The sequence below is a fragment of the Carassius carassius genome, chromosome 34 (genome assembly GCF_963082965.1).
Source record: "Carassius carassius chromosome 34, fCarCar2.1, whole genome shotgun sequence".
In the NCBI taxonomy this organism is placed as follows: domain Eukaryota; kingdom Metazoa; phylum Chordata; class Actinopteri; order Cypriniformes; family Cyprinidae; genus Carassius; species Carassius carassius.
This window is the reverse complement of record NC_081788.1, coordinates 20,513,931-20,536,751: the sequence shown is the minus strand read 5'-3', so window position 1 is coordinate 20,536,751 and position 22,821 is coordinate 20,513,931. Positions and strand designations below refer to the sequence as shown.

General features: G+C 37.6%; 1 protein-coding gene across 1 annotated transcript in view; it reads right to left on the bottom strand.

The window, feature by feature from the left end:
• LOC132115212 (metalloprotease TIKI2-like) overlaps nt 1–22,054 on the bottom strand; it is a 62,359-nt gene extending 40,305 nt beyond the window's left edge. The window contains exons 1-2 of the mRNA XM_059523603.1: nt 21,849–22,054; nt 18,491–19,060 (exon numbers count right to left, since the gene is read on the bottom strand). Of these exons, the coding sequence (XP_059379586.1) occupies nt 18,491–19,060; nt 21,849–21,959 (681 nt within the window). The 5' untranslated portion in view covers nt 21,960–22,054. The remainder of the gene's footprint in view (nt 1–18,490; nt 19,061–21,848) is intronic.
• Between the last annotated feature and the right edge of the window lie 767 nt (nt 22,055–22,821).

Sequence of the window (22,821 nt, the reverse complement as noted above, 5' to 3'; positions counted from 1 at the left end):
TCTATGTCAGTGTGTGTATCTGACTCAAAGCTCTGTTTCACCCAAACCTCAGCACCCAGTCACTTCTCATGAAACTTTTGCTTTTTGAAATTAATATTAGAATTAAAATAGACATTGGACTCAGACAATTAAAGTCTTGGTGTCTGGATGTGTTTGGCCTTTTCCATCAAAATGTTCTTCAAAAACATCTAACAATAACACTGTCAGAAGCACTTAACTTAAGAGGAATGTGTTTTTGTTTATGTGTTTGAAAAGAGAGCCATAGCAGCTCCCATCGTTCATTCAAACCACTGCTCTTGTTTCATTTGGCAACAGATGACTCCGGGTGAGTGGTTGTGGTTTTGGTATCTTTTGGCTTTTGTGTGCACTGTGCCTCCTAGACACAAACTAACCACATTTTTATCACTGTGTGCGCATACGTCGGTCGGTGCCTTTTACACATTATAGGAATGGCAGGACGAAGAAGAACTATTTCAGCAAAAGTAAGCACTCAGTTCACTGCAAGCACAGACACACTCATACTCTTGGCTATGCGAGGAAATGCTTCGTTTTCAAGGCTTTTCCAGGCAGACAGGGAATTGTTCACCCATAAACATAATGTGCAACCAGAATCCCTGAGTAGGGAAGATGAGCTCTTTGGGCTATTTCAGGTCACATCAGACCCATACACTGCTGACGCCGACAGGGGATATTAAAGGTGTCAATTAGACAGACACAACACACACATAATTAAGTCCGGCTTGTGGGCAGTCTGACAGGGCCCACGAGTCAAAACACAGCTTTAAATGTAGCCTTGCACAACATCTTCAGAGAACATTTAAACATTACATCTCTATCAATTTAAACAAACTCAAAACAGCTTTACAGTGTGGAAACAGAGCCCACACATCTAGAACACAGAACCGGATCAAATGCCTGGGTTATACAGAAAAGCTTAGCTGAGATATGATTCTGATTTGGTTGATGGGTTTGGGCTGGGGTGATTTTAGGTGGTGTAGAAAAAAATTATATATCAATTAAATTTAATCTAATTAATTACATTATGTGGCAATTAGGCAAATTAATCGAATTAATTGCAAATTAAATTCGACTGTGAAAATTCCCTCCAAAATATAATCTAAAGCCATCATTGTATTAAATGAGAAAAGTATTAACAAGACATTACAAAAAAGTAGCTTCATAAATATAATTTGATTCGACATAAAATGTATTACACATAGAGTACAGACCAAAAGTTTGGAAACATTACTATTTTTAAAGTTTTTGAAAGAAGTTTCTTCTGCTCATCAAGCCTGCATTTATTTGATCAAAAATACAGAAAAAACAGTAATATTGTGAAATATTATTACAACTTAAAATAATAGTTTTCTATTTGAATATACTTTAAAAAAATAATTTATTCCTGTGATGCAAAGCTGAATTTTCAGCATCATTACTCCAGCCTTCAGTGTCACATGTAACATCCAGTCTATCACATGATCATTTAGAAATTATTCTAATATTCTGATTTATTATGAGTGTTGGAAACATTTCTGCTGTCTAATATATTTGATGAATAAAAATTTAAAAAGAACTGCATTTATTCAAAAAAAAAAAATTCTAATAATATATATTCTAATAATATATTTTCTTTAATATCACTTTTTATCAATTTAACATATCCTTGCTGAATAAAAGTATTGATTTTATTTAAAAAAAAGAAAGAAAAAAAATTACTGACCCCAAATTACTGACCATTAGTGTATATTGTTATTACAAAATATTTATATTTTAAAAACATAGCTTCTTTTTTTTTTTTACTTTTTATGTGTCAAAGTATCCTAAAAAAATTAACACATTTTCTGAAAAAATATTAAGCAGCAGAACTGTTTCCAACTTTGATAATGAATCATCATATTAGAATGATTTCTAAAGGATCATGTGATAATGATCCTAAAAATTCAGCTTTGCATCACATAAATAAATGATAATTTAAAGTATAATAAATTTAAAAACAATTATTTGAAATTGTAATAATATATCACAATATTACATTTTTTTTCTGTATTTTTGATCAAATAAATGCAGGCTTGATGAGCAGAAGAAACTTCATTCAAAAACATTAAAAATAGTAATGTTTCCAAACTTTTGGTCTGTACTGTACGTAAATGTTTAGGATACAACAGCCTAACTGAACTATGGATCATAGGAAAAGATCTTTTGAGAAATACAGTGAAAGTCATTGTCATTACAGTCCAACATGTTTTTTTTTTCAATGAAATGAAACTCCATATATTGATATAAAATAAATACACACATTAATTATAAAGCATAAACTATTTATTAGATTGTTTTTTTTATTATTTCTAGTCTTTCTCTCTCCATTTTCACCCGCTCTCATCTGCTTCTCATCCCTTAGTGAAACTGAATCGGGGGAGGGGGGTGTCATGTATGTCAGTGCTGGACTCTTTTACCCATGTAGAAGTGGGGGTTATCTATTCCCACTATATGATACAGCTCAGAGTATCTGATGCGGATAATGAGCCAATAGATACACACGGATCACCAGTCCAAACAGTGGTTAGTCAGTGTAAATGTATGGGCTGCTAGACTTTGTAGAGGGGAAAAAACTAAACAAATGGAGATTTGACAGGGCAGCCTGCCATTTCAAAACACACATATACAGACATTCTTGTAAGGCTGTCAGTGCCTGTTAGGCTTGGCATGCTGATTAGCAGGCGGTTTGGATCTACTTACAGAAGACCTTTTCCCCCAAATCCTCTCCCATACACAGACAGAGAGTGAGATATATGTATACATACATACATATACCAGTTCATTGTGGTTCTCAAATCTAATTTGGTTGAGAACTGTGAGATATTGTACTGGTATCGCTACAGGAACACCCTTTCACCAATTGTATCACTCCACTTACTGTATTTCAGTTGCCAAAATCCATTAAAATAAAAAACTAATAATACTGTTTTTGTGTCACGCAATGTAGTTTTAAGAGTTTTTTAGTTGAGAATGTACTTGTTTAGACTTCAGATATGCGATTTGTTAATAAAGATAGATTGCTTCGACGTTTTCGGGGGCTGTGAGATCCAGGCCGTCAGCCACCATTCATTGCTCATGAAACCGCCAAGAGCAGCATCACTTCGGCCAAATATTCTTGAATTTGTCGCTGTTTTGATGTTGGTTAAACATGTTTTGGGTAATTCTAACAGGCAATCTTCGGTCTCATTAATCTAAAATCTAAAAGAAATGAATTTGATCCAGAGCAAATAGTTTTGCCCTAGGGCAAAATCTCTTTCTCTCTCTCTCTCTCTCTCTCTCTCTCTCTCTCTCTCTCTCTCTCTCTCTCTCTCTCTCTCTCTCTCTCTCTCTCTCTATATATATATATATATATATATATATATATATATTTAATTTACATTTAATTTGGGGCCTTAGGAAAAGTTTTCATATGGTATGCTATAATGTTGTAATGCATAAACACATGTAGCATTTAAGATAATTTTAAATAATCATAAATAATCAAAATATTAACAAAAAATCCTATAGAATTTTAATATTGGCTGTTTATCTTTTATCAGACATTATAACATGGATAAAATTATTGATTAATGTCTCAGCAAGATGTTTTTAATATCAGGTCATCCCTACTTTCAGTTACACAGCTTGAAACAAAATCCTAAGGTACTGGAGTTAATAATGAGTATTTATTTGTGTTTAGGAGTTCTGAGACTTAAGACTAAACCAAAAGATACCTGTGAGTCATTACATTCACCGTAACATCAGCCTTAAAACTGACCCAGATCACACACACATGCAGCCAATAATGACAGAGCCTCAATCAAATGTGCTGATGTTCTCCATCACCACATTAAACATGTTATTACTGCAATAAACAAAAAGGCAAGACCGTTTTCTTTGGATGCATATAGTGTCGTACAAAGACCAGTCCACTAAAGGTGCTCTTTCTCTCTTGCTCTAACCATCTCCCTTTCCCGTTCCATTTCAGAGGAAAACCACCAGCTCCTACTTTTCCTCTATGGATAATGTGTTTCAAATGACTCCTTGCATCTCTTTCATGCTTCTTTGTCTCTCTCCTGAGGGACAGCGTGCCTCTTGAAGGGCTTGTTTGGAGAGGGATGGACCCGTGGCAGGTTCGAGAGGGGCCCCTGCAGGCCTGTATTCTACAGGTTGATGGATGGCTGTTTCACCGTGGACAGCTCTAAAGGTTTGGGGGGGCTCTTCTGCTCTGTAACGCCGTAACAGGGCTCATTCACCCCCGAGACGGATGGCACTCCAAACAGAGTGAGCAGCAGGGGACCATGTGGCTTAGTAAGCTAACAAGCTCCTGTGTGCTTTTCTCGCAATATACAGAGCACTGTCACACTTGACCTCTACACAGTGGGGTCACGGCTTCTGAAGAACCCAAGGTGGGAGGGGTCTGCATTTAGCCGGTAAAGACATTATGGGATAGAATGTACACTCATGCACAGAAGCCCCCTGGAAGATAGATCTCTTTTTAATCCTTTCTTACATTTTAACCCCTTTCTTAGTTACTAGGGCCCACTGAACAGAGAAATGTTGTGCTAATACAATTAAACAATGCCTTGGTCATGGGTTCGCATGAACGGAAGTGTATATCTTGAATTTAAAGTTGCTTGTATTGTGCAATGCATAATTGTAAAAGTGAACTTGATTAGAAAAAAATATTTGTAATCTTGTAAGAATACCTCATAAAATGGCCACAACATCAATATAAAAGGCATGTATGTTTATTACTTTTTGATTTCTTTGTTTGTTTATTGTAATAATTACAAGAATCAAGTTTTCCAACAAATAATATAATTCATTAGCTTAACTGTAGAGTTGGTAACAAGTTGGTATACAGTATTAATATAGAATTCACATGTGCACTCAACGGTGTTCGTTTGGCTAATTTACATCCTTGCGGGTCATCCAATCAGATTTTAAAGCTGGAACCTATCCATTTGATATGTTTTGGGTTTAAATTACGCTAGCAATACGGCAAGCTAATAGCATAAGTGATATGCTGTTGATTACTGCAGAAAAACATTTGAATACATCTCACCTTGTTAACAGAATCAATATTAATATTTAATATGCTTTTAAACATTAAGTTGACGCTTAAAAAATACATTAAAGGGCTAGTTCAAGCTAAATTCTGTCATCGTTTACTCCTCTTCTCATTCCAAACCTCTGGCATTCTTACTTCTGTGGAACACAAAAGATATTTTGAAGAATGTTGGTGACTAAACAACTTTGATTCCCATTTATTTCCATTATACAGACAAAAATACAATGGAAGTCAATGGGAACAGAACCTTTTTGGTTTTCAGCATTCTTCAAAATATTTTTCTTTGAGAACAAAAATGCAGATAGGTTTGGAATGACATGAGAGTGAGTAAAGATGACAGAATTGTGGGTGAACGATCCCTTTTTAGGTATTAATTTTACACACTGACACAAATAATGTTAGTCTTGTGGCTATACTTTTGAAATCATGTGTATTTTTAACATTTATCATGGCGCAAAAACTTGCACCTTAAACTTCCATTGTAAACAATGGAATTACTAAAGGGATACTTAGAAACTAAGAGATGAGTACAAATTATTTTCTGTTATGGACAGCTAGACACAGATGCTGTTGAGAGAGCTTTACTTATTTTGAACTTAGAACATTCCTTTAACTTCTCTTCTCCAAAGTCGATTCAGTCTTATAATGTATCTTCTCTGTAGTGACCTGTCTCACCCTCCTCTGACCTGTTTTCAGGAATTTGTTGGAGGAATTTTATGCTGAAGCTACAGGTACAGGTTGCGGCTATATACAGACCAGCTGACACTGAGAGTGTCTTTAGCACACAGATATACAAACACAGTAAATGTTTGTGTGTACTGAGCGGTATAACTGCTTTCCAAAGTTATAGGGACACTGAAGTCATCTCAGGCCTGAAGTCAAATGTGCTGAAATATGTAAATCTTGGGCTGAAAAGCCATAAAATCCCTAATTGCTTCAGCTGGTGGGCCAAACGTGGTACTGTAATAACAGACTCTCTGGAATCACAACAATGTCCTAATACATCTCCACACCCGTGATTTTAAACTCTCAGCTAATTCCTCTCTGCATTATTCCAACAAAAACACATCATACCATTAATTGAACCTCTCCAAGATGTTTTTTGAGCCTTTCAAGTCATTTTTGGTTGCCTTTACATGTAGATCTAATCGAATCCAGCAAGCATAAATAGTGGTAACATTCAGGATTAGTGGACACCAAGGAAAGCTGACGTGTTCGGCACAGTCAGTGATGGTTGGAAAGACCTGTCCCCACTCTGTCGACACTCTCTTCCCATCTCCAGCTCGCCACCGTGCTAAATACCACTCCTGTTAGCAGGCATTAAAAAGCCATTCACACCACAGCCATGTGCTTGAGTTGGCCGCCATAATAACGGCCGTCTGGAAGGTGTCCGTTATACACACAGTCTTTCTCTTGCTCATGTATTTTTTTCTTCTCCCTTAGCTTTTGGCACACCTACAGCAATCAGTCTCTCTGTAGTGGTGCTTTGAATGCTGTTGCTGCCTAGACATGGCAGATAAAGTCCCTCATGTGGCTTTTTTTTTTTTGCTTAAAACATTGAGAAATGGCTGTTATGACTGTTACCTGTGAGAGCCAGAACAGCGAAGCGTGATTTATGCACTTGAAAACGAAAGGATTTGCTAATGCATGTCGATCGAATATCACGGCTAGCCATGGATAAGCGCTGTCTGGCACGGATGAGTGCCTGAAGCCATATTTTTCACATTAGTGGTTCTGTAAATTTGCCTTGTGGTGCACATAACTGCTGGCATCCTGCTCAAGGGACAAGCGAGCCTTGCCAGAGCTGTTCTCATAATGTGATGCCCATCTGACCATCATCATAATCGCTTACACTATACATGGGTCCTGTGAATGATCCAGTGTTGCAATGGGGGGCGTCTTGGAAAGTTAAGAGCTTGATGGGTGGGATAGAGATGCTGTAGTGCAAGTCTCTTTTTCTCTGTCTACCTCCTCCCTTAGGCAGGTGGTCTTGCCGAAAACTGACAGGGGCATCAGAAACCAATTACCCAGACTGCTTACACACAGATTTTTCTCTGCCAAGCCAAACTATGCTATCCGAATAGGACTGCGTGTTTATTCCCACCCGAACCCCCAGCCTCTCTCTTTCTCTGTTTTCAGCTCACAGCAGAAAGAATGTGAGATGCTACAGTATTATAGCCCTGTTCCCAATCTTTGTTTTTCCTCATTTTCATTCATTACTGAAGTTGCCTGAAATGCTCATTTAAAATATGTAAACACAATTAAACTGTATTTATAAAATGTCTTCTTTCTTCTTTCTTTTTTTCTCAGAGGCTCTTACTGAGTTTTCTTTCTTTCTAGCTTTCTTTCTTTCAGGTGCTCACTGATCTGTGTTTTAGTCCTGTTTTAGTATTTTTATGTATGTTTTTTTTAAATACTGAGTTTTATTTAATTTTTAAAATGTCAGTTTTTGTTCATTATTTTTGTTTATATTATATACACACACACACACATATATATATATATATATATATATATATATATATATATATATATATATATATATATATATAAAGATTTCATTTTTATTGCAGTTTACTTTTTAATGTATTAATTTTAATACATCAGTTTAAACTTACTTTTTTTTTTTTACGTTTTAGTTAAGAATAACAACACTTGTTTGTTCAGCTCAGGTTTTGCCACAGTTACGGAGAACATCAGGCCTAAAAAAAAACATACAGACGTGTGCCCTCTTCTACTTTGAACCAGAAAAGCTGAGATTTCTCTCACTTGTTTTCTCTCTCTTTTGGTGGGTGTAATTTCAGTTGCCCATCATCATTTCCCATGGTAACGGTTCCTGAGAAGCCAAAGCTGGAATCGTTAAGCAAATTTGATTTCTCAACTCATTTGCCTTCTATAAACGTTGCCATGTGTTTGATATTACATATAAGCTGTTCCAGTGGGTGCAGAGGGAAATCTGAGAAAGGAGAGAGGTGGAGAACAGGAATCAGAACATTAAATGGCAGGTGAAATTGAGCGAGATCTGAGGTGGAGGAAAAACAGGGAAGATGAGAGGTACGATACGCCAAAACATCTCTTTTCTTAGCTACAAATAGGGAAAAAGGCAAAAGATCTATTCTTTCAATCAGTCTGTTTTATGTATGTTAAACAAGAACATCCAAATGTTGAAAGTTCAACCAGCAGACAACCGGAATAGAAGACAAACACCATGTCCAAACTCCACAACTGACTTAAACAATGCAACATTTAATGGTTAACCAGAATCTCTGTAGGGTGAATCCACATTATTTGGTTTCTGAAAAAAAAAAAAAAAAAAAAAGCTTATAAAAACAATGGGGTAGAAGTATTTTGCTTAAGGACAGCCTAAAGGTTGGACAGTTTTGTGCAGTGTAAGGAATGTAAGCAAATAAAATTTGTCAACCAAAGACAACTAAAAAACTTTCAGCAAGGACTTAAGGATATAGCTCACCCAAAAATTTAATTTTAGTACCATTTCTTTACATTCTAAACCCATATGACTTTCATCCAAGATTTTTAGCAATATGTCAAAACTACTTTTTGTCCACACAATGAAACTGGAAAAGTTTGAGGGCCAAACTAATTAAAAAAACATTAATCCTTTATTTAAAGTGACTAGTATATAAAAATTCTAAAATGTATATATCTTTTTAATCTTTTTATTCTAAATATAGCATTTTTTTTTTATAAAATAAGTGAAGACAGAATTTTCTTTTTTTGGTGAACTATCCTTTTTATACTTTGTAAAGAGCATAATGAGCACTAAATGAAGGCTATGAATGGTTGTGAGAGAGCAGAGATGGGTTAAGAATATTTAATAATAAAGGAGTGAGGATAATCCAAGACTGGGTGATGAACTGTTAGTAATGGATATGTGTCACCGTCTCCCTCGTGATGTCACTGGCACTAAACCAGTATTAGCACAATGCAGAAACTTAATAGTGTGCTAATCTGGACCTATCTGCTGACGTTTTAGACGGGCCGGGGAAAAAGGCCTCCAAATACCATAAACAAGTATTGTAGATGTACTTGGATCCACATGTAGCTATATAATCCACTCTCTAATAACCATGAACAGTGAGCACTGTCATTTATTGATGAAGTGGGACTGAATCTCATAAAAAAAATGGATGGAGGGATGGACAATCTTTCCCATGATGCATTGCCCGAGAAAGCAGAATGGCAATGACTGTGCAACTGAATATGAGACCTTGTTAATATCACTGAAGCCTGTCTTTATCCCTCAGGCGCTGATGATCAGGACTCCGAGACCAAAGAGGTTACAGTGACAAAGTGAAAAGGTTGACAGGGATTCAGAGGATTTATGTGCACGCCAGTTAAAACTTTATGAGAGGAGCAGCATTTCAAGCAATCCACCGGGCATTCTTCACATCAGTCCTAACCTGGCGGGGGCGAGCTATGAAAACTTTGTCTGAGGCAGAGGTAGAAGAGAGGCGTGTTTTAATCAGTGGACAGCAGCATCTGTTCAAACAATAACAGCCTCGCTGAAGCTTTATGGTGCAAAGCTGTCCATTAGGATCATGAATGTTGTGATTAGGGCAGTGATTCTTACTCTGCATGCTTGTCAAGGGGTCACAAAAGTAGCCATATCCCATCTTTACTTGTCTCGTGGGGTTTGTGTGGACATGTGCAGGCAGAAGCCAGAGGAGTGTTTATGGAGAGTATGGAACGTATTAGAGCAGAGGTCACCGAGAGGCTGCCCATGTGTGCTGTGGACCTGATAAGAAAAGACCCTTGGATCTACTCTAACCTAGAACTGAGGGTCTCTGGATTGTCAGGAAACAATGTTCGCAATACATTTAACTTCTGTAATAGTACAGATTTCTGAGACTGAATATTCAATGTGGAATAAGTATATAAGTAAGAACTATAAAGTGAGACTTGATTTTATCCATTGAGATTTGATTGAAAGAGGTAGAAATGTGTTATGATATACAGTATTATTAGCACATTGCTTTCCTAACCCATGTAGCCTAAGTTAAATTAGTAAAATAAATATTGACATTTGCTATATAGACATACATACATACACGTGCACACACACTACCATTTAAAAGTTTCGGGAAGGGTATGTAAGTATCTTTTTTTATATTTTTATGCCAGTCAGCTAGGTTGGTTATAAATACAGTAAAAACAGTAATATTGTGAAATATTATAACAATTTAATTCTATTCTATTGTAATATAATTTACAATGTAATTTATTTCTATGTTGGCAACACTGAATTTTCAACAGGCATGTTTTCAGTGTCACGTGATGCTTCAGAAATCATCAACCTCTTAATATGCTGATTTTGTGCTCAAGAAAGATTTCTTATCACATTAATCACAATCATTTTCCATTCTGAACACAAATATGTACATATATATATTTATAATTTTTTATTTTTTTTTTATAAAAAAACTACTGGCCCCATATATTCATATAATTTACATCCTGTAGTAACAAGGCTTTACACAAGCTCCAGTCTGGATCCAGAACACCTGAGAAGAGACCTCAGATGATGCTAACCCTAAAACAACATAAAAAACTTCCAAATATTGCTACAAGTGTGATTGCATCATATAATAATTGCTGTTAATAGTATTCATCATCCGGCTGACTACGTCTTAACTACGTATACATTTTTCAGAAATTTCTGTCATATGCACATAAACTGACAGTGACCACTGATAAGCTAGTACTAAATATTGTAAAACATTTCATTTTCTGTAAAGTTGCTTTGCAATGATGTGAATCGTAAAAAGCGCTATACAAGTAAATTTGAATTGAATTGAATATTCAGTTTTGTCATATAAAGTCAGCATCTTGCAGTTCTTGCTCTTTCAAAGTTGATTAAGTTGACCACACAAGTAGCGTGTGTGTGTGTGTGTGTGTGTGTGTGTGTGTGTGTGTGTGTGTGTGTGTGTGTGTGTGTGTGTGCGTGTGTGTGTGTGTGTGTGTGTGACAAATATATTTCAGTCTCTCAATCTCTGTTCTTTGTTCCAATAACAAACGCAAAGCTGGAAAGTCTCCTCATATTTCTGAAAGGGTGCCATGTTTGTGGTCAGTCGCCTCAGAATCTTTCCTTTGAAGAGGGAACACTCTCAAAACCTCATTATCTGTTGACTGTTTGAAGAGTGTTTGCAGTTTGCTTTCTGATGTAACTCTGTTACACCCATTGCTTGTATTTGTGTGTATGTGTGTTTTTTTCTGTAAAATAGACCTTGTACTCACTTATAGGAAAGAGAGCTGGTGGGCGACCTCTCACATGACGTGAGGTCATTAAAGCAAAGATTGAATCACTGTTCCATTCTCAAAGAAGGAATGCAGTGAAGAAGATGAAGAGAAAGGAAAAGAAAGGTGGATCTTGGCACTGGGATCACAGCTATGTGGAATAGCACTCTGTCTTGTGCATCCCCAGCTGCTGGGAACTCATAGCCCTGCTGCTTGAGCACAATCTATCTGCCAATGTGTAGAATTCATCAGGGCTGGAATACTGTAGCACGACAGACTTAGCAAGACAGGCCCTTCATTCAGTCATTGAGATGTTTCATGAATCACTAACAATAGGAAGCACCAGGGACCACTCACTGTTAACAGCAACTTGCATGCTCAAACCCAGCCTCAATTTCTGTATGTTAAGACATTTATATGGTTCTTTAAACTACATATCAAGAGGAGCATGTTCATCTGTTTTTTACTTGTATTTTTAAAGTGCCCCTATCAGGCCATTTTTAAGGTTCCTAATAATGTTTTGGGAGTCTCCTACTACAGGTTTACATGCATGCATGGTCAAATAAACATTTTTGTTTCTCAACATATGCATTTAATATAATTTTCCTCAAACGATTCGTTCTAAGCAGTTCTAAGGTTCAGTCTCTCTAAACACGTCATTTCCATGAGCCTACTCTGCTCTGATTGGTCAGATGGCCCAGTCTGTTGTGATTGGTCTACCATGCATGGCGAAAACGATACACCCATTGCCATATTTCCATATTTTGATAGAAAAAAAATTGTATTAATACTTACAGGTAGTGTTAAGTGGAGCCAGCTGGTCCAAATAAACACCCAGTTTTTAGAGAGCAAGCATGAACAGCATATTGTTTTGAGCCCCCTCCACGATTGTATTCCAGGGGGGAACGCGATTGCCCATGATCACCACTTTTGATTCCCCTTTACTCCTATATTTCTATTTTAAACTTGACAGAAAGCTGTAAAAGTCACAGAACAGGATGTTTGTCAGGCAGAAACGTCAGTGTGGACTGCATGGATAATTTCCTTTGTGAGGAAGGGCACACCCTCCTTCCTCGCTGTGTGTGTGCCATGCTCTGGTTAAGATGGCACTTTGATGTAGGTAACTACCTCCCATTTTGATGAAAGTAAACATTCAAGGTATCCGTGGCTTGGCTTTTCCACTTCAGTGAATTCCAGAGCAAGCCTCCTATTCAGGCCAATGCAGGGGGCAATTTAGTCATTAAAAAGGCTAATTAAGTAATTAAGCCAGCAGTTTGACTGCCGCATGTATGCTCACAAGCCCCTTAGAACGCCTGAATTGGCTCCAGTGCTGCTTTTACACACATTTGCTCTTGATATCATTGAAGGCTTAAGTCCCCTAGTGGACATCCTCCAAATGGAAATTGCATTTCTTTAAAAGCATGATAGGTAATTAAGAAAAAGAAAGTTGTGGATTAAAAAACCGAGGTCTTTCATGAGTCAGAAGCATTTATGATATAGACAGTGCCATAATCTTGGGTAATATTTAAAGACATGCTTAAAAAATCATCCAGTCAGCCATGTGAAAACACCAAGCTACAATCCATCTTGAACCAATGAGAAAATAATTTGATGATAACATCTTTGCTTCCATCAGACTGAAGCTCATGTATTCTCATTCCCACATTCTGAGATTCTAAGTCCATTGTATGCTGACACCGATATTCCATTCTGCAGGTAGTATGTCACAGAGGTGTGCAAAAAGCCTCCACAAAGTGGAATAGAGTAAGAAAAAACTGGAGACTAAGGAAAATATTTTGGGCCAGGAGGTTATCCAGCAGGAGCAGAGAGGTGGCTGCTTTATCCATCATGCTTTTGCACATGCCAGCCGATCATAGCGCCCAGTGCTTAAAAAAGTCAGATTCTCCTTAATTCTATCATTTAAATATGCAGAATTTATCTGAGGTCAATAAGATGGTTACAGCATGGAGTGCTGAGTAAATATTTGTAGCAGAATACTGATGATAAACAGTTTTGAACACAAGCCAGTTGAGACATTTGCTAAATGTATGATGGAAATTTTCCACACTTTTTCCATCATTCCTAATAACATATCTGATTAAGTAATAAGCATACAGGCAAAAGTGCAACTACACTGTAATTCAGTTGTTTGCTTGTGATGTTCTGTTGCTAGTCTGAAAGAAGTATTTTATGCTGGAAAAAAATAATATTGTGAAATATGACAATTTAAAAAAAACTATTCTTGAATATATTTTCATATAGGAATAAATGTAATTTATTTCTGCGATGGCAAAGCTGAGTTTACAGCAACATTACTCCAGTCTTCAGTGCCACATGATCCTTCAGAAATCATTGGTATATGCTGATTTGGTGCACAAAAACCATTTCTAATTATAAAATACAATGTTGAAAACTGTTGAAAAGCTGCTTAATATTTTATTAAATTTTGTTTTTCAGGATTATTTGATTAGACGTTAAAAATAATTAATTTATTACATTGTATATGTCTCTACTGTCACTTTTAATCAATTTAATATGTCCTTGCTCAATAAAAGTATTATATAATAATTATAATAAAAGATCTTACTGACCCCAAATAAATGAAAAAGAACAAGTTATATAAGGAAACTGACATTTCATTCACAATATGACTGGCTATACAGTATGGTTTATTTTTTCTCTGCCAACAAAAAGACTGTAGTTAATACAATTTGAATTCTCTGCAGCAAACACAGAGAAGCGAAGTGATACAAACAATTTAGTGAACTAGAACTAATTGCTGTATAATAATATGGCGAAAAGCTCGTGACAACTTCACAGTGAGTGTACAAATATTTCTGTTGTATTTGACCTATACATTTCTGTTAATCCCATTTTAACAGACTCTATCCCTCCAAGGTCCATCAACACTTCAGCACTTCTTCATTCTTCACAGTTGAAAACAGATGTGGGTTCTGCTAAAGTGTGAGTTCCAACAATTTTATTCTGTTAGTCTAGGTTTAAAGGGTTAGTTCACCCAATTTGCAAAATTATGTCATTGATAACTTACCCTCATGTCGTTCCAAACCCGTAAGACCTCCGTTTATCTTCGGAACACAGTTTAAGATATTTTAGATTTAGTCCGAGAGCTCTCAGTCCCTCTATTGAAACTGTGTGTACGGTATACTGTCCATGTCCAGAAAGGTAAGAAAAACATCATCAAAGTAGTTCATGTGACATCAGAGGGTCAGTTAGAATTTTTTGAAGCATTGAAAATACATTTTGGTCCAAAAATAGCAAAAACTACGACTTTATTCAGCGTTGTCTTCTTTTCCGTGTCTGATGTAAGACAGTTCAAAACAAAGCAGTTTGTCATATTCGGTTCGTGTATGAATCATTCGATGTAACCGGATCTTTTTGACTTTCTGTCAGACGTGTCCGATTCGAGAACCGAGGAGCTGATGATACTGCACATGTGTGATTCAGCGTGAAGCAGACTGACACACAGAGCGTCTGAACCGAACTGATTCTTTTGATGATTGATTCTGAACTGATTCTGTGCTAATGTTATGAGCCCAGGTAAACCGAAGGCTTGCAATCATCGCCAACGATGCCATTACGTCGAGCGCAAAAGAACCGGTGAACCGTTTTCTTCAACCGGTTTATTGAATCGAACTGTCAGAGAGAACTACTGGTGATCCGAAAACCGATGCAACCGGTTCTTGACTCGTGAACGAGTCATTATCTGGCTCGGCTTGGTGTTCATCTCTCTCTTCACAGCAGTTCAGTCAGTGTACTGTTTGAGTACATGAATTACTCCGGGATATTGGTTTGTTTTAACTCAGAGGGAGTGTCAGCCACATTAAACAAATTAACAGCTTAAGTCATTTGTGGATTAATGCGTATTGGAGACGCGAACCGTTTAAAACAATTCAGTTCGATTTGGTGAACTCGAATGATTCGTTTCACGAACCGGATTTGACAAACTGCTTTGTTTTGAACTCTCTCACAACAGACACGGAAGAGAAGACAATGCTGAATAAAGTCATAGTTTTTGCTATTTTTGGACCAAAATGTGTTTTCGATGCTTCAAAATATTCTAACTGACCCTCTGATGTCACATGGACTACTTTGATGATGTTTTTCTTACCTTTCTGGACATGGACAGATACCGTACACACAGTTTCAATGGAGGGACTGAGAGCTCTCGGACTAAATCTAAAATATCTTAAACTGTGTTCCAAAGATAAATGGAGGTCTTACTGGTTTGGAACAACATGAGGGTAAGTTATTAATGACATAATTTAGATTTTAGGGTGAACTATCCCTTTAAGTTTGCAGTGGGGTTTTCACTGCCTACACAGGGCCCAAAATAGCCTTGTGACTTTCCTTCTTTGCTAGCCAGTATCACACGGAGATTCTAGTATCCATAAAATTGTCTACATCGTGACCTTTGACCTCAGCTCAGAGGAGGGTGGTATATATATATGATGTTCTTGTACGTTTTTGTCTCCACCTTGAATGTTCAAATGCTAGCTACAACATGACCCCAAGATAAATAAGCACATATGTACATTGCTTTAGCATAGGCATGAGGCATTCAGTCCACTGATGCAATATGGGAACTTGCCCTTTATCCCTATAGACACCCGGTGCTGCGATTGCTTGGTGTATTCTACATGCTTTAAGCTTTAAGCAAGCGTGTGTTGCTTCCTATCATACCTAGCTGTCTATGATCTTCCACATTTGCAGAGCTGGAGATGAACCATGTGCTCCATGTGGCCTTTGAAACTCACCACTCCTGCTTCAAGAAGAAAGCCAAACCCTCCCCAATGCTCTTCAACTTTCCTATGCACTCCATCCAAGAGCCAGACGTGGATCTGTGCCAGGCCAGGCTAACCACTCTATCCTCCAGGCATCACACCCCATTATCCTCCGAGGAACCAAATCAGCAATGGGATGGGGACCTGCCTTTCTGTAGCACCTTCTGAGCTCAAAGCACTTCCTGAGCTCTTGGCATGGTTTCCCACTGAACAGGGAGGAAAAGTTCAGGCTAACTGCTTCAACTCAAGGTAAAGGCCAGGGCGGTTGACACAAATCCTGGTGTAGAGATGCCAGCAACAACTGATGACTCATGCCACAAAACCCCAAGAAATAGAGCACTGCAAGTTTGAGGATATCATAGGCAGTTACTTTTATTGGGAACGATTAATACGCCGGCTAGCGACATTTGGAAGCTTTCCCAACTCTGATCTCCCACAATCCCATGGCTCATGTTTCAGATTAAGCCTCGCAGCGACACCACAGTTTACACATCATCCAACCCCTTCTTTCTTGCCTCCATGCATGATCGTGCTGTCTGACCTAACTCCTGATTGAGCGTTCCAGGCGAGCAAGGCGCTTAAATTATCCCTCAGATTCTGTCATTTTCATTTCATGCTCTTTACTTCTTTTGGGACTATTTTTGGATGGAAAGCTGTAGGAAATTCAGATTTTCAAAAGCTTGCTGATTAGCCCTGTGATTAAAATGGATCGCTGGCTGAGCCTTCACCAGAATCTAAAGCAGAGACTTCTAGAATTATTAAGAGCACTTTGTAAAAGTTCATATTGCAGTGCCTAACTCCATCTGTTCTGCCCATTCTGCTGACATTTAGTGTATGAACACAATTCAGTGAAAAATTGACTCATACTCAAAGAAATAACTAATGCAATAAATATCCAGACTGTAATTCTATTTAAAACCCATTCTTTCTGAAAGCATTATTTTGCTGCTACATAAAAAAGATAAAAAAATATATTTTAACTTTGTCAGCCTGGGAATGAGAGTGGTATTTTGACCTCTCTCAGATTAAAGACGAGAGAGCTGTCACCCTGTGCTGGATCCTCATTTCCCACGATTCCTTAAAGTTGCTGCGCCGGCTGGCGGGCCCTGCAGGCATGTTCTTTTTTGACAGCATAGTTAGGAGGTGCTGATGAAAATGGAGAGGCTATGTTGCCCTGTACCCTCTTAAATTAGCACAGGAGCCCTGTTGCCTGTCACACAGGGGCCCCTGCTCACAGATTCAATTGCAGGGTGAATGTTCATGTCTGTGTTGCTGCCACCAATGCAGGTTTTGTGGTGGTAAGCAGTGTATTAATGTTGTGTTGACGTCTTGTGAGTGCCAAATATCAATAATATTTTGAATTTTTTTTAAAAAAAGAAGAAGAAGAAGCTTTATGAGTATGATGTGCGTGTGTGGGTGTGTGTGTGTGTGTGTGTGTGTGTGTGGGTGTGCATATATGTATATTTTTGATATATATAATTTTTCTTTATAGATAAACTTAAAGTTTATATATATTTTAAAATGACCTCTGTATTTATAAAAACTAATTATATCTATGTAATTTATTTAACAATTTAATCAATTTGAATCTTTTAACCTATTAAAAAAATCACACACACATTTAATTAATTATAAAAAAATATATATATATATTTATATATATATATATATATATATATATATATATAAATGAATATTTTTTTAAATATACATATATGACATAAATTCTATATAAATAGGGTATAGTGTGTGTGTGTGTGTGTGTGTGTGTGTGTGTGTGTGTGTGTGTGTGTGTGTGTGTGTGTGTGCGTGCATGCGTGTGTGCGTGCGAGCATGTGTGTGTGTGACACGCAAGGAACAAAAACACTCTGCATGTCTAATATAACTCCTCCGCTCTATACATATCTGTGACCCACTCGTTTTTCAGTGAAGAAATAAAAGCTGGATACCCTCCACCTGCATATCATCAAGCAATTAGGTTAGTTTGTCCATCTTTCACTCTAATGTTACATTCGACAGGCAGCAATAGGATAATCAAGATGTGTCAGATGACAGCGTGACCCCACAGGCAGACTTTCATTCATTCTCTTTCCTCCCTCTATACCTCATCAATTTAATTCAGCATTGATTTCCACACCAGTCTATCAACCTACTAGCTGCTCTCCTTCCCCCTCTGACTTAACTCCAGACTTTTATCTCATTTCCTCTCTTCTCTGGTTTGTCTGTGGATATTCATAATCACTTAATCCATTACAGCACCTTTTTTTTAACCACCGGATCTCCCATGCACCCTTGCCAAAACACACACACACAGGACTCTCTGTCTGGTTGCCTACTCACTGACCTGTGAGAAGTTCAGTCCATTCAGGGGATGGCACTGTTCCTCCACCCTCTCCACAGCACCTGTCTGCTTTCCGAGACGCTCAGCTTCCTGTGCCAAGAACAGGTCGAGTACCGGAGTTCCTCGCGACCGCACATCTGCTTCCGTCAGCGAGTTCACCATCAGCATCACCCATACGGGCCTCTTGCGTTCCCAGTTCCCTGCAATGGCATTGAAGAGGTAGTCTGCATAAAGCCCCCGGCCACGCTGGTCTGCCGTCATCCAGAAGGGCATCATGTGTTTGACATAGTCCAGGTGGCGTTTGAGTCTGCGGTAGAGATCACGTGGCAGTAACGTCTGGAGGTTTTCTCCATTGGGCAGAAGCTGGCAGCTAGTGAGTTTTGAGATGGTTAGAGGATCTGTGAGATCCAGTTCAAAGAAAACATTGGTGCTGGTCTGGAAGGCCCGTTTCGAGCTCTCAGGGATGTAGTCCCAGACTCGAGTGTACGGGACGTGGATTGTCCCAAACAGATAGGACAGAGGGAAAGGGGGAGGCCGTTTCACCGTCCACAGGAAGGAGTTCATGTCTTTTTGCTTGATAAGGAGAAAAGGAAGAAGAGATTTTAGGCTCAAAGGCTCAGTAGCAAAACATTAGACTGAAAAAAATACATTCTAAGTGTTACAACTCAAATAATGACGCTCAAAGATTAGCCTGTATATTTTATTATCAGAAATAATAACATAGTCTATGTTTTAAACAGCATAGATCAATATAAATCAGACTGACTAAGTCTTAGACAGTGATATAATAATCTCAAACTGAATTCCACAGGGTCACAGACATTCATATGTATTAACTTTTTCCTTGATTAAAGTCAAATTGAGGGGGAAAAAAACACCATATAGTAGCTGTGTCACAGAGGACTCGGTTCATGCCAGTGCACTGATAGAGCTGGCATATTAAATCTGTTGTGGAAATGTTTAACTGGGGTTCTTAGTTTACAGTGTGGTTCCCCTCGTAAAAAGGGCCTTTACACTCTGCAGCGCTGCAACCCTCTGAAACTTTCAAGTATTTACCTTATACAGTCTATGGTATTTACTAGTTGCTGAGGCTGTCAATAGCTGTGTCCTTGTAAAATGTAACTTTCAATGAACAACTCACGCTTAAACAATCAACCTTTAAATTTTATGAATCGTTCAACCACCTCAGATCAGGAAAGAGCAGTTTAGAGTTTATTAACCATGAGTCAGAGTTGATGTTAATGAGAACAGCATTGCAAGTGATGTTCGACTATGTTTGTAGACACCCCCCCCCCCCAAGATATCTTATGCTTGCTCACATTAAGAAATGCTATTCAAACATAAATGACTTGGTTACAACTCTCCTATGATTATTTTTGAATTTATGTCATTTTAATATTTTTGTCAGAGTGTAAGTTGCAGAACATCATTTTTCTGTCATGTGAAAAAAATAGATAGGATGCCATTTCATGATGTGTATATACATTTGTATATATTTGTTTATAGAATTACCTACATCTGAAAACTTTCTGAAAATAACAATTTTGAAAATAACGAGTACATAAAGGGTCTCTACGTGACGGTTACACCATGTGACATTTTAGGCTCATACAATCAAAAATATATATATATATATTTATATATATATATATATATATATATATATATATATATATATATATATATATATATATATATATATATATATATAAATGGTATGTGTTTCAAGAATGTATGAAACCAACATATAATACAAAGGTTAGATTGCATTTCTAAGAACTTAGCACGTCTTAATACTATCTTTTAATTTGATTATTATTATTTTATTTTTTAATCCAACATCCTTATTTGTCGGGGGGGGGGGGGGTCTTAACGTCTGAAATGGCCACTTTTGTTCGCGACTGCTCATGTATTCATATTGTATTTGGACACCTGTGGAAGTGTCTCGACCACTGACCAGCTTTACTGAAGAGATGCTTATATACTAAAGTAATATCTTCTGAATGAGCAGGTCACATTCACAAACCCTCTGCTCTGTTTTATGGAGTAAATTCTTAACCAAAAACAGGCCTCGCAGTACTCGCGCATTATGAATTACATTAAGAATGCACAGGTCATGTCCTGGACAATGGGACCATTAATGATATAAATCTACAGGAAAAGTTAAACATTACTTGTCAAAACAAATAGAAAGTTTGGAAGAACGTTTGCGTGCATAATGCATTAATTTTCGATTTGCATGCCTATAAATACACAAACGCTGTATGGAATGAGTGAAGAATCAGCACTCTCTTTTCAAACTTGGGATAGTCGATATTACATATGTTTGATGGAATATAATGTATCTTTCCTTATGATTTCCTCCTCGACCGATGATGCATTCTCTCCTCCATGCTCTGTGCGCCTCAGATGAAAGCGAAACATTAATTGCGTTAAGCAGCCTCGCGCAACTTGCCAAATCATAACGAAGTAAATATGCTCCATAAATACTTTAACAGTTCTCGTCTCAGTGAAACTTGATCTGTTTATGGGGGTCACCCGTGGGGCTTCCCTCTTTTTCCTTTGACACATAAACTGGCACTGCACTGGCAAGATTTTAGCAGTATTTCACTTGGCACAAAAGGTCATTTTTCTGGCCCAGATTTCTACGATTACATGACAAGAAGTGTCACGCGGCTGGCTGGACTCCACTAAATAATTATTGTTTTAAAATAGATATTCCGTTATGGCTCATTTGATAACCGAAATGCAACAAATAATTATCTTAAAATATTTGTTTTTGTAGCAATTATAATTTCACTATAAAATGTCTAATGTTTATCCAAATGTATATTATAACTTTTATTTTTAAGGCTATCTGTAAAATGATATGAAGATGAACAATATCATGCAGAATAATTAAATGAGACACGAACCTCACAGCAAAAGTAATTAATGTTTGATGTTAAAATAGCAATTTAATGTTTTGATTTGTTGCAAAATGCACACGTATTTTAGTGGCCTAGTGCAGTTGTTTAAAAGAAATTGAAGTCTGAGAAAAAGATATACAGATAAAATGAGTTGATCTGTTTTTAACCTATTTCCATCAACTAAAAAGCTTCCAAGTTAAATTGAACTATCAAACATTACAACCATTCTAATAATTTCGACTCACAGTCTTTAAATTTAATTATTTCAGTTGTTGGTAATAAAAGCACCTGTTTAATATAGCCCACATCACCAGCGGAGAAGATCAAACAGCGAACCATTCTCCTATAATAATATCATGCAAAATAAATCTTAATGACACGCCATTTAAGAGGTTCTGCAAAGGTGAGTGCAGTGCGCGCGAAGCAACTTCATGCGCAATAGATAAACTCACCGATACGGGCTTGTCACATTTCCGCGTGCTCTGGTGCGTGTCCCACGGTGAGCCCACATGAAAGAAAGCGCATAAAGCTACCAACCATCGTAGTCCCGAGTGACAGTTCATTTCGAGATGAGAGGGCACAGGACACCTCACGCTTCCCTCTGTCCCGTTAATTCTGTTATTTACAAGTTTCTCCTAGTTTCACAGCACAAATAAAATGTTTTCCGCCGGTGATGATTGTGGGCTCACATTTGCCGTCTCGAAAGGTAAGCATTCTGCCCCTCCGCCATTCTGCCCCAGATTTCACAGGGATTCGCCTTGTCTCTCTCTCTCTCTCTCTCTCTCTCTCTCTCTCTCTCTCTCTCTCTCTCTCTCTCTCTCTCTCTCTCTCTCTCTCTCTCTCTCTCTCTCTCTAGCTGCCCAGCTGTGGATAGCACAAACTCTACGCTGCACCCCTCAAGTTTCCAGTTAAACTGCGCAGAGAACGTGGAACGCCTTGAATGTTCCCCCCTTCTGCTTGTTAAGAGGAGGGAGAGCAGGTTCTTTCGGAGGACGAGTGTTTAACATTTCGACGGTCATGGAACACAGCACTGATCTGCACTGATCACTGAAAAGATGCCTTGGTCTTTAGATGGATGATGCATTTTCATTAGATGTATGGAGACTTTGTAAAAAAAAATCCTGTTAAATTTTCTGTAAAACTATTTAGACGCTCTGTACCACTATACCATTTAATAGGATTCTATAATGTTAATGCAGGAGCCATACTACGGTACTTTGTCCAAAAAATATACCCTACTTACAGTGTTGGGGGGAATTACTTTTAAAAGTAGGCCTAATGCATTGCAATATTGCGTTACTCCCTAAAATGTAACTTATTACGTTACTTAGTTACTTTGGAAGTAATGCTTTATGTTACTTTTGCGTTACTTTCGCGTTATTTTTTTAAATATGCGCAGGGCTTGATTGTTTTTAATATAAGAAG